A 16,457-nucleotide genomic window follows, 5' to 3' on the forward strand; every position below is an offset into this window, starting at 1 on the left:
TAGGGTAAAGATTAATTTCAATTCCTGGCTGTCTGTAACCCTTCTTGGCAGAGTTATGCCTCTTTGAACTTAGAAAATTCTCCGGGAATATTGATTTCTGGAATTTTCTTGGTTATGCTTCAATTTATCAAAAATGTAATTTTGTATATGAGTTCTTGGTCAAAAGTTACGCACCGAGTTCACTTCTTGGCAGTCTGTAACCCTTCTTGGCAGTGATATGTCCCTTTGAACTTGGAAAATTTCTCAAAAATATTGCTTTGCACAGTTTTCCCTTTATGCTTCAAGTTATAGAAATGAAATTTGGTATTACAACTTTATGGTTGAATGTTGAACATCCAGTTTGATTTCTGGGTGACTGTGACACATAGTTCCGAGGAACTCTCGTTTCTTGAAATTATAGCTCTATGTACCTCCAAATAATAGTGAAAAAATAAAGTGTTTGTGGGTATTTTCTTTTGTGAATTAAACCCAAGACATTTGAAGAATTCTAATGGCGAAAACTTTAATGGATACTGCACAACTTCACTTACAAATAATTCTTTCTTTTTGAGGCTTATATGTGGCTTTTATTTTTGTGGTTTGATACTAGCCACAGAAACAACAAAGGATAAAAAAAAACAAAATATTCCAAAGATAACAAATATTTAATTAGTAAACAAAAGTGCCAACTGTCATACATAGAAATCATGAGTTGATAACTACAAATTTTTTTAACAGTTATAACTATTGTGCATTGTACAACATTAAAGTAAATTACCAGGGATTTTCCTTAATTTTAAAAAATTACCACCAAAGAAGACTTTAACAGTAAAAAACTAATTTAAGTAAACTTGAGAGAGAAATTTTGATATTTAAGCATATTTTCCCTTTTATGTATTTGTAATTCTGCTAACTACAAAAAAAAAAAACTACTAAAAAAATCAAACAAACAAAAATTTGAAATAAACAAAACCAAAGCATCTACATGTATTACTTAGTTTACCAGTCCTTAATCAATCTCAAAATTTAAAAATTATAAACAAGTTTTATTTTAAATAAATTTCAATCACGAAATTAGAAGTTTGTTGAGTTATCTCCCCTTATCAGCTATCAAAGGAAAATAATATATGGTACTGTGATACACCATACTTTCAGGATTACAATTAAATCACAATTCTGTATTTATACCGTATATTATAATCAGTAAATAAGATATGTGATGATTTTAACAGGTTATGACCAAAGAAACCGGACATCAATACATGCAATAACAGATCCAGGCAGATTTTATAGAATTTGAATAAGGTATTTTGCAATGATATGAAAACAGAATAAAAAAAAATCTGTCATATTTATCAGCAAATCAAGTTAATATCCAGTAGATTGAGTAAAAGTTTGCTGTTCCAAGCTTTGTTTCAATACTGTAGCAGAATCTAGCATATTTTAAAGTATCCGACAACTGCTGTTGATGCTATACCTGGCATAGAGTATCCAACAACTGCTGTTAATGCTACACCTGACAGAGTATCCAACAACTGCCGTTAATGCTATACCTGGCATAGAGTATCCAACAACTGCCGTTAATGCTAAACCTGGCATAGAGTATCCAACAACTGCCGTTAATGCTATACCTGGCATAGAGTATCCAACAACTGCCGTTAATGCTAAACCTGGCATAGAGTATCCAACAACTGCCGTTAATGCTATACCTGGCATAGAGTATCCAACAACTGCTGTTAATGTTCTACCTGGCATAGAGTATCCAACAACTGCTGTTAATGTTCTACCTGGCATAGAGTATCCAACAACTGCCGTTAATGCTATACCTGGCATAGAGTATCCAACAACTGCTGTTAATGCTATACCTGGCATAGAGCATCCAACAACTGCTGTTAATGTTCTACCTGGCATAGAGTATCCAACAACTGCTGTTAATGCTATACTTGGAATAGAGCATCCAACAACTGCTGTTAATGCTATACCTGGCATAGAGTATCCAACAACTGCTGTTAATGCTATACCTGGCATAGAGTATCCAACAACTGCTGTTAATGTTCTACCTGGCATAGAGTATCCAACAACTGCTGTTAATGCTATACCTGGTATAAAGTATTCAACAACTGTTGTTATGTTATACCTGGCATAGAGTATCCAACAACTGCTGTTAATGCTATACCTGGCTATAACACAAAACACATGTGAAATTGTAATTAAGATATACTTATATGGCAAGTTGCATGAATCACCTAACACTTGCAAAGAAATTTCTCGTACAATAAAAAATCTACAATTTCATCACAAAGTCAAACGTTCCAAATCAATTCCAGCCTTTTTACAGAACAATAAAGAAAGATCAAAGCCTCAATATATTATTGTTATTTTCATAACTGTATTAGAATGCAGGCATAACAGCTGATTAAGGTCATATAATGGAAATTAAGTCTCCACTGGTGACATTTCATAGTAAATAACTTAAGTTTAGATGTATATTATTAAACTAGACTTGCTCGTGGCATTACACAAAAACTGAAAATTATCTTACACAACAAACCAACTAAAGCAGAAAACCAGAAAATCAATTTTTAGTTTAATTCACACAACTTTTTTAAATAAAATAATTCTGACGTTTTGGACAAAAATAAAAGGTTGATTCTGGCAAAAAAACATGCACATATAGACAGCTTCATCACTTATAATAATCAATACTTTTAGATTTCACTAATTAGAGAAAACAAATTATCATAATGGATATCGCATTAAATATAAATAATTTGTACAAATTGAAACAATCTAAACTTCTGACAACTCCAATAAAAGTTAACTTTGGTTATGTACAAGAGTATTTTATTAACAATGATGTACATCAGACATTTTATTTTTTTAGTCAAAGGAAGTTTTTGAACATTCTCCTGCCACCACCCCCTTCTCCTCCATCACCGTCCCCCCTCTCCCCCATCACCATCCCCCCTCTCCCCATTACCGTCCCCCGCCCCCCCAAACAAAAAGTTACTGCTGTATAACTATAAGTTGTTATAAATGTGTCGGCTGTCATCATTGATGCTCATCAAAATGTCTGTGCAGCTGTTTCTACAGGGAATGATGTGTACCATACCAGTTTATCTAATTAGTGAAATTTGATATACAAGTGACATTTAAATCTACTGAAATTTTGTTTTGTAATCAATGAAGACATTGACTACTTCTGCTAGAATAACATGCTTGTATTTCCAGTAACTTTCAAATACATTATCTGACAGAAATAGCAACATCACATTGGAATATACAGATTCTTATGCACACATACAGTTTAACCTGCCTTGAGAGCCATCCACATATACCTGTTTATAAAGGTCACCTCTTTATAAAAAATAACTGTATATAAAGACCACTTCTATAACATATACCTGCCTATAAAGGTCACCTCTATATAACATATACCTGTTTATAAAGGTCACCTCTTTATAAAAATTACCTGTATATAAAGGTCACCTCTTTATAAAAAAATAACTGTTTATAAAGACCACCTCTATAACAAATACTTGTTTATAAAGACCACATCTATAACATATACCTGTTTATAAAGGTCACCTCTTTATAAAAATTACTTGTATATAAAGGTCACCTCTTTGTAAAAAAATTAGCTGTTTATAAAGACCACCTCTATAACAAATACTTGTTTATAAAGACCACCTCTATAACATATACCTGTTTATAAAGGTCACCTCTTTATAACAAATACCTGTTTATAAGGACCACCTCTATAACATATACCTGTTAATAAAGGCCATCTCTATATAACAAATACATGAAGGTTTATGAAGGTCATCTCTCAATAAAGGTCACTTTTGTTCCTTTCAGTGACCTTTATAGACAGATTTGACAGAATATTAACTGAGTGTGACATAGGATATCTAATATTTCGAAGACTGACGTGATCTCAGAATGGTAATTTGTAAACACTTCTAAAAGTCAATGAATTACCAATCCACTGAAGCCATGTTACACCAGTAGTTTTTTCCCCCCAATACCTACAATGTATGTAAAAATCTGAAATCTTCATGCTGCAACATTTATGCACAACTGTTGATGTGCCAGCAATAACAGTATACTCACGGCAGAACGAATATTATATGGTATACAAGTATGATCTACATATACTCAAAAGTTATGAATTTGGTTTTGAAGGTGGTATATGGAACACACAAACATTTATATATGTATTATCACATCAATTATATTTAATTAACATGGTGTGATCATCTTAATCAATTCAAAATATATCCTTTGCAACATTTTTCTTCAGATTGGTAATGTGTATTAAATCTTCTTATGTATCACAAAAAGAATACTTATGCTTGACACTTGATTTCATTGATAAAAATGTCACTTTCGTCAGTTCATTGTGAGGTGTATTTGCACTGAGGTATACTATCAGGCCAATATACATATGCCAATATATGCCTCACACAGGACATGTGTGTATGATAGTGCAGTCATCCAAATGTCACATGTAAATTTTCAAACTAGTTGTGGGGGGCAGGGGGTCGGGTTTAGAGCAGAGACAGAAAAGAATCTGATTGAATACTGCAACAAAATATTTCAGAAAATATTTCAAAAGGAAAAAAAATCATTAATATCATTGAAGTCATTTTTTTCTGTGATCTCTGAATCATAGCATTCAGGTTTAAGCAAAGACTGACAACTTTATTGTAGGCCTTTTTGTACAGGTACCGAAATTGTATTTCAAGAGGCACAGAAATGAATGGCAATTGGAGTATAAAGGTCAGATGTGCAGGTAAGGTTTAAGTATGTACAAAGCATCTGGCAACAATGTTTGGATAGAAAGAACCAAAATACGACACATTTTCTTAACAAACATCCATGGGAATTTCAGTAGATGCAATTAATATCAAATTTATATGTACAAGTATTTTCTAGTGCAGCTCTAGTAGATGAACTACTCTGTAACAGTGGCGGCTACCAGCTGGGCAAGTTCCTCTTGTGTAAGTCCAGTCTCCATTTCGTGGGAGTCAACAGGTACCTCAACCAATCCGGTCTGTTCATCGACAGATAGGTCGACAACTTCCATCATAGTGCTACCCTCCTGCTCCTGAACTTGATCAGTACTCTCAAGTTCCTCATCAATCACCTCCTTCTTAATCTCCCCGGCCGTTTTCAATCTCTCCTCATCTTCTATCTCAGCATGAACCTTCATGTGATTGTCGAGGATTTGTTTACGACTGAAGGTAAAGTGGCAGAGTTCACACTTGAACGGACTCTTCCCTGTGTGTGTACGGTAATGGGTTTGTAAGTTGACCTTCTGACAAAACGCTTTGTGACACTGATCACACTTGTATGGTTTATCACCGGTGTGTATGCGAATGTGACGGTATAGATCGGATATCTTACCAAACACTTTCCCACAAGTATCGCATTTGATCTCCCCGGTGTGAACTTTCAAATGGACGTGGAGGCGATACAAGTCAGTGAATCCCTTAAAGCAGACACCACATTTATAAGGTGTGTCGTCCCCAGCATGAATCTTCATATGTCGTCGGAGGTTACCACTTTCGTTGAAAGCTCTGGTGCAGATAACACATTGGAAAGGCTTTTCGCCAGTGTGAATGCGTCTATGCATTTTGAGTTCGTATCGATGCATGTAGGTTTTGTCACAGTGATCGCACTTGTAAGTCTTGTCATGAGTGTGCGACTTAAGATGGCGGTGACAGTTGCTCTTGTTGTTGTACTCTTTACCACAAACATTGCATTTGTAGATGTATTTAGTAGACACCTCTTCGGTCTCTCCTTCTGCGGCAGGTGGTAGTTCTTCCTGGCTTTGCTCAGCCTCTGCTACAGCTGTTTCAAGTTCTTCCCTCTCTGCTTGTGAGGTACTTGGCTTTACATTTCCTTCCTTTACTATGCCATCTGTTGCTGCATCTGAGGTGACCTCTGCATTCATGGCCACGTCAATAAGATTACCCAGGTCTATAACTGTCGCCACCTGCTGGTTGGGAAGCGTGACCTGGTGACTCCTAACCATGTATCGCTTCTCCCCACTCTCGTCAGTGACATCAAACTCCTGGTTTTCATTTAGGTTAGTAGCCACGGTTTGAGTTTCTGCCGAGGCAGCTGCAACAGTTCCTGTCTCAGCATCCTTCTTCTGAGCATTTGCAGCTTCCGCCTTGGCCTCCTCTTCACCCTGGTGACTTTTAACATGAGCAACAAAACTGAAACGCTGAAATAGCTGACCACAGTATCCACACATGAACACCTGCTCCTTTGCGTGGATCTTGAGGTGGTTCATCCAGTTGGTTTTGTTTTTGTAGATTTTCCCACAGATGCCACATTTGTGGAAAGTAACTTCCTTGCCAGCACGAAGTCCCTTCACAGTGTTGTTTTCATCATCGGTTTGCACATTCTGTATAACTTGAGGGTTTTTAGTCGGCCTTCCTCTCTTTCTTTTCTTTCCTGGTGTTTCAACAACATTATTTTCCTCTTCTATCAGTGTTTCATCGGCTTCCTCATTGTCCTCTGGTATAGTCAAATCAGCCGGCATGCTGAAGTTTGGTTCAATCACTATAGACTCATCCGGAGTTGGGTCAGTCTGTATCCCACGCTCAGCGAAGCTGTAACTATTAAACTGTGGTACTGTTGTGTTTTGTATTCCAATACTGTGTGCACGTCTGCTTCTTATATCAATATCTGTTTGAATGGCAGACTCGGAAAACGTGGGGCCAACTGGGTTCTGCTCCTCTTTGCTTTCCTGATAAACAATCACTTGCACTGTCCCGTCCTCTAAAACCTCTGTCTTGTATTTTCCTGCTGGAATCTGAAGAGGCACCCCATCAATGATGATTTCTTGGTTTCCAGATGACAATTCCTCCTCTGCAACCTCTTGGATTGCCCCTGGGGCAAGCATGGACTGCATCAGGGCCTCTGTTGACCCCATTACTTCATACTGAACCTCCTCAGACATGGTCAGTGGTTCCTTTACGGTAGATAGATATTTCTTTGTTCAGTGGTCCTGGTTTTCTTTCTGCAAAACACAACAGATAAATACTTTCTCAAGCTGGTTTTATTGCTTTATAAAAGAAGTTTTATTTCATGAAATTTCTTCCAAAATATCTTAATGTATTTGACTATATGTATTTAAGGTTTCTGCAGAGTTCAAAATTGTTAATTTTTTTTCATATAATTAAGCAAATCAATGCAATCTGATAGGAATTCTACTTTCATCTTAAAGAAAAAAAAGGGAGAGGGGTCAAGGAAGCCATATAAAAAACATTATTTTCCAACATCATGCATCATTTTACACAAACATTATAGTGAAAAAATTTGATTCTTATATATTAAAATATTATAATTTTAAATATTTTTTTCACTGGATCGAGATTGGGGCATCAAGGAGAGGTTATAAAAGAGCAGGTTCCTGCAAGATTCATAGTCTTGAAAGAATTAGTAAATCGATCCATTCCTCCTGGGAAGGATACTAAGATAGTGGTGCTGCTAGTAGACTAGTAGTATTCAGTAGTGCGATGTCGACTCACAGATATAGGGTGCTAGAGTAATCATAGGATGTGTATTAGCAGGGAATAGTCAGGGGCTAAGGCATCCATACCTGTATACACTGGTTAGCTATAGACCTATAGGGAGCTAGGAGCATGTGGTACATAGTCTGCTGGTACATACACACTTAACATAGGGATAGTGTATTGTAGTGGAGTAGTCAAAAGGTGGCACTGATGTAATGATTCTATATTGTTGTACCTGTTTATATTTATTATGTTCTGTTGATGAATAGTTGTTTGTATATATTGTAACACCTAGTTGAGTTATTGGATACATCTACATCCTAGTGGTAGAACCTCGATTTAAAAGGTCTGCAACTTTGAAGGGGAGGCCCAGAGGGGACTGTTGTGATGGCCGGTGACTACCGCACTGAGGACAAAATGCTATACGATCACAATTGGGAATCAACGCAAGTTCCTGCTGGCAGCTGCCCTCTCTGGGCCTACTATGCACATACAGGTGTGTAAGGTCGGAGCACGAGTGCCAGAGGTGTACTGGGAAGGGTAACAATTAAAAGGTTCAATTTCATTTTTCCATTGCTCATAGCTCTTTGAAACCTCAAGGATTGTCCCTGTCATGATGACCCATAAGACATGTGTATACTGTTAATATTTCAAAGACTTATTTTTTTATAACTGCCGCAGCAGGTTTCAAATAACAATGCGACATAAAATATGTGTTCATTATTTGAAGGTCAAATTCCACACAAGTCCTTGTCAGGTTGACAACAGAGACTGAAAAGTTTGTAATAAAGATTCATGAGACTGGGTACAAACAAGACAATTTTCTATATTGTTATATGGTCTGTTTGAATGGCTATCTCTTAGAATTATTTTACACGAGAATTCCAATTTTAGGCAAGTCCTCTACCATGTGGTATCTAAAGCAAACATTACACGTGTCATTTTCGTTAACACCGTTTTAAGGGTTAACGTTCAATATCAACTTTTGGTATCCAAGATTGGAATTAATTTACCTAAGATGACATTTTAGATGCATTAAAATTTATCAAATGCATTACTCTTCGATCAAGACCAAGACAGCGACAAAAATGGGGAGGGTGAAAGACAATGAACATCATCTGAGGAATAACTGACAATACGTGATTTCAAAACAACATTGAACACGCGATGCTTACTCTAAATACAACTTTTAGATCATCACATTACATTCAAGCGTTTTAGACTACAAGAACGTGTTGCTGCAAACGATTTGTCGATCGAGATTAAGAATCCAAACATACTCAAGATCCTGTCGCCATGCCAGTTCAATGAGCAGGCACATTGCGTAAGGGGGAAGGAAATCATACAAAATTGCCACTTTCCATAATAATGTCATGAAAGTGGACTTGTATTTGATTAGAAAATGTATGGGGATAATAATTATCGATACTTTTAAAAAAATTACCATTTCTTTCACTGAAAATGAAGACCCTTTGAGCTTCTTGTTGATTCTGATGAAATCAAAATGGCGAAGGAGAATTACCCACCATGGACCCGCGCAATACACATGTATGTTAAGGTTATAAGCGACATAACAAAAAATGAGCCAGACAACTTTTTCAAAATATTTAAAATTATGCATAGATTCAAGATAAAAATAACGATTTATTCTATTGAATAGGTTCCGTAAAATACACGTAAATATATGAATATTGTTCGAATAAAGTTTAGTCGCTTAAAGCATTTCAAATTGGCTTCAGAGTTATTTGCCCTTTGAACGCAGCTTGACCGCCATTTTCCTGAGAGAAAATTCACGAAATTTTGAGATTGTTCTGTGCTTTCATGAACTTATGGTGGTGAGTTACAGCGCCTTAAGTTTGTTTCTCCACGTGACATTGTAATTTTCACACACATACCATTTTGTATGTATGGCGTGTACCTAACCCAGGATTTTCACTGAGAAGCTTGGCACAAAGATATCAGCACGGTGTCCAAGCTTCCGTTTGATAGTCAATGGTTAGATATGCGCTTGGAAATATTACAGAACATAATTTGTTATCGAAGATAGTTAAAGAGTTTTCATGATGTTTTACTTTCGATTTGTGTTGTCAAGTAAAGAAATGGTAATATGGATCAAAATAATCTGTTAAATATATTAAATATTGAAAACGCAAGCAGGGGCATGTATGGAAAATTATTTTAAAAATTTCTTTAGCTGGCTAGTGGGTGTTAGCGGCTTAGAAGTTAGATTACTCTAAAGGACTTGCTTTCTTCATTTATATTCCCCAATCCCCGTCAAAACAAACTTAGAATCAAGTCTTTAAACTGATGTTGACTGTTAGAAATATAGTTTCTCTCCCTATGTATTTCCAGAGATTTCTAGAATGGGTAATTTTAGGATTGATCTGTTGATCAATATGGCAGACAAAATAAATTAAAGCAGCAATCTTTGAGTGTTAGATTTCATTCATTTGTCGCATGTAAACTTGCACCTGGTATTTCAAAATTCTTTCTCCCTTAACACATTTCAATGAAATTTTGTGCATGAAATGTCATTTTGGGATGGCAAATTCGGGGACATGGGACGAGACTAAATGGGGAAATTCATGAATAATGATTTAAGATGCTATTACTCCATAATGCCAAAATGATTTCAACAAAATTTGGTCTGAATCATCATGGAGGGAGGAGAATGACATTTTTTTTATAAATGAAGTTGATTCAACCCCTGGGGACTTTGGGACATGTCCTGCTGTATGGGAAATCAGGAGACTAGCCTGAAAGATTCCTATCCTCTCATATGCTTGATGGAAATATTAATTTGTATAACTGCAGGTACTCCAATCTAGGTTTAATGTCTTGGTCTGTTACAGAAAGTTAGGCTTCAGAATTCATCTCTTCTCAACTCATATGTCTGAACACATTTCAACCAATTCTAGCCTGGAATATCATTGGATTTGGACAAACATAATTAATATAAAGGAAGGTATTGTGACCCCAAGGGTCCAGGACAATTAAGGGATATTGGGGAAAATCAATCTTCCTCTCTCATATACAAAAGATTTGGCCTTTGAAATATCATGGGAAGAGGACAGTCATTAACTTTCCATTTCCATGTGGAATTTTGTCGAGAGAAATGCACTGTAATTTGGTCAGATAACTGTTTGTTCCCGTTCATTGTAGATGAGCTTGTATGCATTCTTGATTTCATATAAGATCAGTCAGTATCTGAACCTGCATTTAAGATATTGTAGTTTTATCTGAAAATGGTGATTTTGATCTGAATGTGTCAAAACAAACCATTTGACCCTGAGGAGGGCCAGTAAGCACATATATTTGGATTCAAAGTCAAGGAGTATGTTTAGTGTAGGACACTAAGGTGGCATGTGTACTAAACAGCAATAGGTATGGATAGGCTTGTTACCAGACATGGACTTGCTGCCTGATAATCAGTATTATACAAATAATAAGACTTTTGGGCTAAGAGAATTTCAGTAATTTTTATAGGATTTTTTCAGTGAGTTGAGTCCCAATACTAAGAGATATATTGGGTTCAGGAAAAACATAAGTCCAGGACTTAAATAATTGAATCCCAAAAATTGCAAATTGTTCCAAGTTGCTATGGATTTTACATGTATATATGCATAGAAACAATATATAGACCCTTTTGTGTACCATACAATGTTCTATCATTAGAGTATGTTAGACCCAATTCATTGTACATTTAATATGTACCAGTAAGTGTGACAACTCTCTTCCTGTACCTTAATTAAAAATCAGATAAATACTCTAATGATATTAAATACATTTGTTACATCATTTGTCTTTTCAGATTGACCACTAGTGGTCAGGAGGCATCATGGCTGATGACAAGACAGTGATTCCGACAGTAGTGGAGATGGACGAACAGATTCTACCGGATTCTGAGATAATCCTTGAGCAAGTAGACGGCACTGAAGTCACCGAAGCACAAACAGCAGGGGGCATCATCAACATCACCAATGATGAAACTGGCAACATTATCATGCAGATCCAAAATAGTTCCACTGCAACTTCAGACGAACAGGGCATAATGACTACCTACAACATCAATGAAGTACAGGCTGGGGAAAACATGATGGAATTCGCTCAGGCTCTCAGTGAACTCCAGGCAAGTGAACAGCTTTTGGAATTTGCAAATACAGCTCATGAACAACAAGGTAAGGTTGTTATTAACATGCAGGAAGGCGAGGAACACCAGATTCCCAGTACAGTCAAGGACATCCAGCCAGATGTGCAAATGATACAGATTCCATCCCTGAATGTCAATCTTGGCGACAAACAGAAAGCTGTAGCCATTCCAAGCACAGTGATGGATATACAGGGAATGTCAGATGGTGTCACACAAATGCCTGTCATTGTAAGTGACCACAAGGGAGAGACCAAAGTTGTGGAGGTTTTACATCCAAAATCGGAGCAGATGATAGAGACCCTCCAGGAAAAAACCACTCAAGCAGTAGCCACAGTGGAGGAGGGCACCTCTGTAACTAACGTACTAGAGGGGATTGATATACAACACATAGAGGACGCAATTATAGACAAGCAGATCGTCATTGATGGCCTCCCGCCAAATACGTATCAAAATTTGCGATCTGAAATTCTTGCAGATGGTACAATTCAGCTTTATATGGTGGAGGATCCGAAAGAGGCAGAGAGTCAGGACATGTCAACTTACGAGGATGGGGCATTCTACATTCATGAGAAGTCAGACAGACGTGACTCTAGTATGCAAACAGCAATGATGTCCATAAAAGCCAAGCAATATCGAGATGTGGCTACACAGATCACATGTTTTCCTAAATTTACAAGACAAGGGCTCTTTGATGTGGCCATCCAGGTGAGCAGTAAAGACATTCGACGTAACCCGCTCAAAATATCTGGTGGTAAACAGCTACCGAATGGTACCAAGATCATACAGAACAACATCAAGACTCAGAATGAGAGCACCGTGGTACTCAATGCAGGTGATGCATCTCAGTTGATCTTCCATAAATGTAATATCTGTGGTAAGGTTTACAAAAACAAGCTTAACTGGACAAACCACATCCGATGTCACGCCGGGGAGAAAGTTTACATGTGCTGCCACTGTGGGAAAGTATACCAAAAGGGAAGTCTTGCTTCGCATCTCCGCACCCACTCGGAACTCCGACAGATTGCAGTGTTTGAGAATCTACCTGATGATATGAAGAGGAAAAATCATAAATCTATTCCTGGTCTAAAATTTCCAAATCAAGAAGCCTCTATTATCGAATTAACTATTGCAGATGTTACTACAGAGATTGACGAAAGTCTGTTCCCACCTCCAGCTGCTGTTCCGGCCATGCCTGGTTCAGACCTGCAGCAACTGTCTCCATCAGAAGAAGTGTATGCTGATGCTGATATTCCTGCCAAGATGGAAATAGAAGCCGAAGCGGAGATACAGGAGGGCACAGCCAAAACCAAATATATCTACAAGTGTAACATCTGTGGCAAGGAGTACAACAACAAAAGCAACTGTCATCGCCATCTGAAGTCACACACCATGGACAAGAATTACAAATGTGGCTACTGCGGTAAGGCCTTCACACACAGATATGAGGTACGCATGCACTGTCGTATACATACGGGAGAAAAGCCATTCCGATGTCCAATTTGTACTCGGGGGTTCAACGAAAGTGGTAACCTGCGTCGTCATATGAAGATCCATGTCAGCGATGACTCGCCATATAAATGCGGTGTCTGTTTCAAAGGATTTGATCACATTGTTCGACTGAACGCCCATGCCAAAGTTCACACTGGGGACATAGTGTGTGACACCTGTAACCGGAAGTTTAGCAAGATTTCCGATTTGTACCGCCACATCAAGATACACACAGGAGACCGCCCCTTTAAATGTGAATTCTGTGATAAGACCTTCTGTCAAAAAGTCAACCTTCAGTCCCACATGCGAACACACACAGGCATGAAGGCATTCCGCTGCAAGTACTGTGGTCTGGGTTTCAGTCGAAAATCAATCCTGCAGGTCCATGAGAAAACTCATGAAGAGGGCGAAGAGGATGAAGGAACGGTGGAGAGAGCAGCGGTAAAGACGGGTAAGGACCAGATAGAAGTACTAGAAGCTGAGGTGATAGAACACATGGAAGAGGAGGAAGAAGTTGTTGAGGAATGTATAGAGGTCATCACAGCAGAGGATATTGTGGAGGAAGTCCCGCAGGAAGAAGGTGAACCTAGCGAGGACAAAGGCACTCAGATGGGATGAGAAACAGATATAGGTAAAATGACATATTTATAGTAGATTAGATCACTTGAGGAATATGTGACTGATTGAATGGGATATGTATATGTAGATATTGTAAATACCACAACTTGAGAAAGCGGTTTTTGAGTGAATTAGGAAGAAAAGAATAGTAATGATATTTCGGTGATTTGGGAGAATGAGGTAGAGGTATTTTCTGATATTTATAAATAGATGGTAGTATGGAGATGTACCATATGTAGGTGAGAGGCAATATATATACTGAAAAGAACGACATATGCGGTGCCAACAAATATCTATGTAAATAGCATGATTTGAGAAAGCACATGATGAGAATGCGGTGATCGAGTGAGGTAACCGTTGACAATCCAAGGGAGTGAAGAGGAATCGTATAGGTAAGGTTAAATGAGTTTATATTTTATATCAAATTTTTGAAATGATGATAATATTTGATAAGTGTACTTCTTCTAGTGAATTGTGTGAAATTAATTATCCAAGAGAAAACTGTTTAAATTTCTAAGTTATTTTCATTATACACATGTATGTATAAGTTATATAAACTGGGTGTTTTAAACATAGATCTAAACACGTACAGTAAACAGAAATTGTTCCTGTACAAATTTTTAATTTCCAACTGTGGACATTTATCCTCTCATGATGGATAACACATGTCTTGATAATAGGAGCAGAAAGCAATTTTCAATCACCAGATAGCAGAAATGTTGTATGTGATAAGTAAACTGATGGTACCCACACACTATTTAGGTGAATTTTGATCCTTGGGAATGTAAGCTGATATAATGTCATTACTACGGTGGGCTGGACATTTATTGATTTAGAAGTTTTAGTCAAGACTTTCCTCTCGTGTTAACATTCCCAGCTTAACGTAGAAAAATATCAAAATTTATGTAAACAGTTTAACATTATCATTAAACAGTAAATTAAAATAATTTTCTACTGCAGCTTATATGTTTTACACAATTTTTTTTTGCAATTATTCTGGATGTCAGAAATACTCATTAAGTTCGATTTTCTTTTTTTAACTTCCAAATTATTTGATGTCTAAAGCAACGCAGAAATACTGGTACCCACTTACTGTGGTAAACTTGAAGTTGTGTAATTATCGTACTCGATGACATATTACTTCGCCTTCAGGTAGTTTTCATTTTGATGCTAGGTGTATAATGATAGAGTAAACCCAGTGGGAGACAGAATAAACTCAAAATGTTTGATGGGTTAGGACCTGTACTGCTGTTACTTAGGACAAAGTTAGTGTGATGTTTACTTGCCATATTCATCCAGTAATGGCCCAGAATGGTGACTTACCGAAAATCTCTAACTCAAATTAGGGTTGGGCTTATTGCTGGACAGTGATATAGAATTTTTTTAAATTGATACTAGTGAACTGCAATAGACATTTGTGGCTTGTTACCAGACATGGGCTAATTGCTGTGAAAATACATTCAATAAGGAATATGACATAGGAAGTCTGGAATTATCAAGTGTATTGTAGATTCATATACCATATGAATATGCTTGGTACAGAAGTTAATTTAAACACTCGCAGTTATGATTTTTTTTTTAATTATTTAAATCACATTGATTATTACAAGACTTCTCACATATTTTGTATATATATGTAAACAGTTACATACTGTACGATGTCTCTGTGATTTGCTCCCCACATTTGCTCATCAGTGTAATTGTATAAATTGTAACAATGTTGATTTGTTACAGTGTTTGTATATATATGGATTTAAGATAGGTATCTATCATTGTGATGTTTGTTATCATATTTCCCTTGTTGTTATTTTTACAAGTGTTCGAAATAGAAATACAATAGAATGAATGCTTTTATCCAATAATGTTGATACACACTAATGCTAATTTTGAGATTTGACAATTAGAACTATTTTCACAAAACTAGGCTGTTCTGCCTGTTTGTAAATCCAGTATATAGTATAGTGTTGTATGAAATACCATTGCTTGATTTAATCATTGGCAAAAACTGTACCGTTTTGAATGAATATTTGCCTGTCTTGAAAGAAGTTTGATTGGAGAGTTTTAGGCATTTCTTAAACATAAGTTTATGATAAATAGAATCTTCTATTTGTATCTATGTTTTATTGAATTTATTAAATAAATTAGATAATTTGATTTTACTAAAGGTTTATCATATTATTGAATTTGTTTTATAAATTTGCAAGGACAGTGAAATTCTTTATATTTGAATGGTATTCGCCTGTCCATGTTTTCTACTAGATACACCAGGAAACATGTTTTCACCTTGTATTCCTACAATAAAGTTATGTTGATATTAAAATGTTGTTATCTTGTATGTGTTTGTGTGAAAGGTTTGAACTTTAAGTAGCATGAGGCAAAGCACCATTTGAACCTAAAACATACTATTTCAGAAAATAATATTGTACCCGTGGATCTTAACACTAAACTTGCATGGAAACACCTATCATTTCATAATTTCGATATCAGGGGGAGTAACTCTGGTAGTATTAATCAATGTATCTGATCTGTGCAAGAACTCGTTGCAGAGCCCCGTTAGGCCGTTAAGCCATTTCATTCGGAAATTTGTCATATTTAATAAAATTATTGTTATAATTTTGGCAATTCCCAAAAAAATGGTCACATTAATTTCATTCCCAGTAAAGAATATAGGTTATGTCTATAAACATGTA

The 16,457-nt window shown here is 36.5% G+C and overlaps 3 protein-coding genes across 4 annotated transcripts; 1 reads left to right on the top strand and 2 right to left on the bottom strand.

Moving 5' to 3' along the window:
- Positions 1-883: 883 nt before the first annotated feature.
- On the bottom strand, positions 884-2,582 carry LOC132553490 (uncharacterized PPE family protein PPE24-like). The gene is made up of 2 exons (XM_060217739.1): positions 2,117-2,582; positions 884-2,078 (listed from the first exon to the last, which is right to left on the bottom strand). The coding sequence occupies exons 1-2, from the start codon at positions 2,121-2,123 to the stop codon at positions 1,423-1,425; spliced, it is 663 nt and encodes a 220-aa protein (XP_060073722.1). The 5' UTR covers positions 2,124-2,582; the 3' UTR covers positions 884-1,422.
- Positions 2,583-2,994: 412 nt separating this feature from the next.
- On the bottom strand, positions 2,995-9,032 carry LOC132553091 (zinc finger protein ZFP2-like). The gene is made up of 2 exons (XM_060217305.1): positions 8,956-9,032; positions 2,995-7,015 (listed from the first exon to the last, which is right to left on the bottom strand). Exon 2 carries the CDS (start codon positions 6,953-6,955, stop codon positions 4,937-4,939), a length of 2,019 nt encoding a protein of 672 aa, XP_060073288.1. The 5' UTR covers positions 6,956-7,015; positions 8,956-9,032; the 3' UTR covers positions 2,995-4,936.
- Positions 8,962-16,087, top strand: LOC132553074 (zinc finger protein 528-like). Of its 2 annotated transcripts, none has more exons than XM_060217287.1 (2): positions 8,962-9,059; positions 11,323-16,087. In XM_060217287.1, exon 2 carries the CDS (start codon positions 11,350-11,352, stop codon positions 13,765-13,767), a length of 2,418 nt encoding a protein of 805 aa, XP_060073270.1. In that variant the 5' UTR covers positions 8,962-9,059; positions 11,323-11,349; the 3' UTR covers positions 13,768-16,087. The 2 variants fall into 2 exon arrangements, with proteins under 2 accessions (XP_060073270.1, XP_060073277.1); XM_060217294.1 differs by lacking the exon at positions 8,962-9,059 and adding an exon at positions 9,282-9,346.
- The last annotated feature ends 370 nt before the right edge of the window (positions 16,088-16,457 follow it).

The sequence above is a fragment of the Ylistrum balloti genome, unplaced genomic scaffold (assembly GCF_031769215.1).
Source record: "Ylistrum balloti isolate Yb309-2 unplaced genomic scaffold, AGI_CSIRO_Ybal_v1 Utg369636, whole genome shotgun sequence".
Taxonomy (NCBI): domain Eukaryota; kingdom Metazoa; phylum Mollusca; class Bivalvia; order Pectinida; family Pectinidae; genus Ylistrum; species Ylistrum balloti.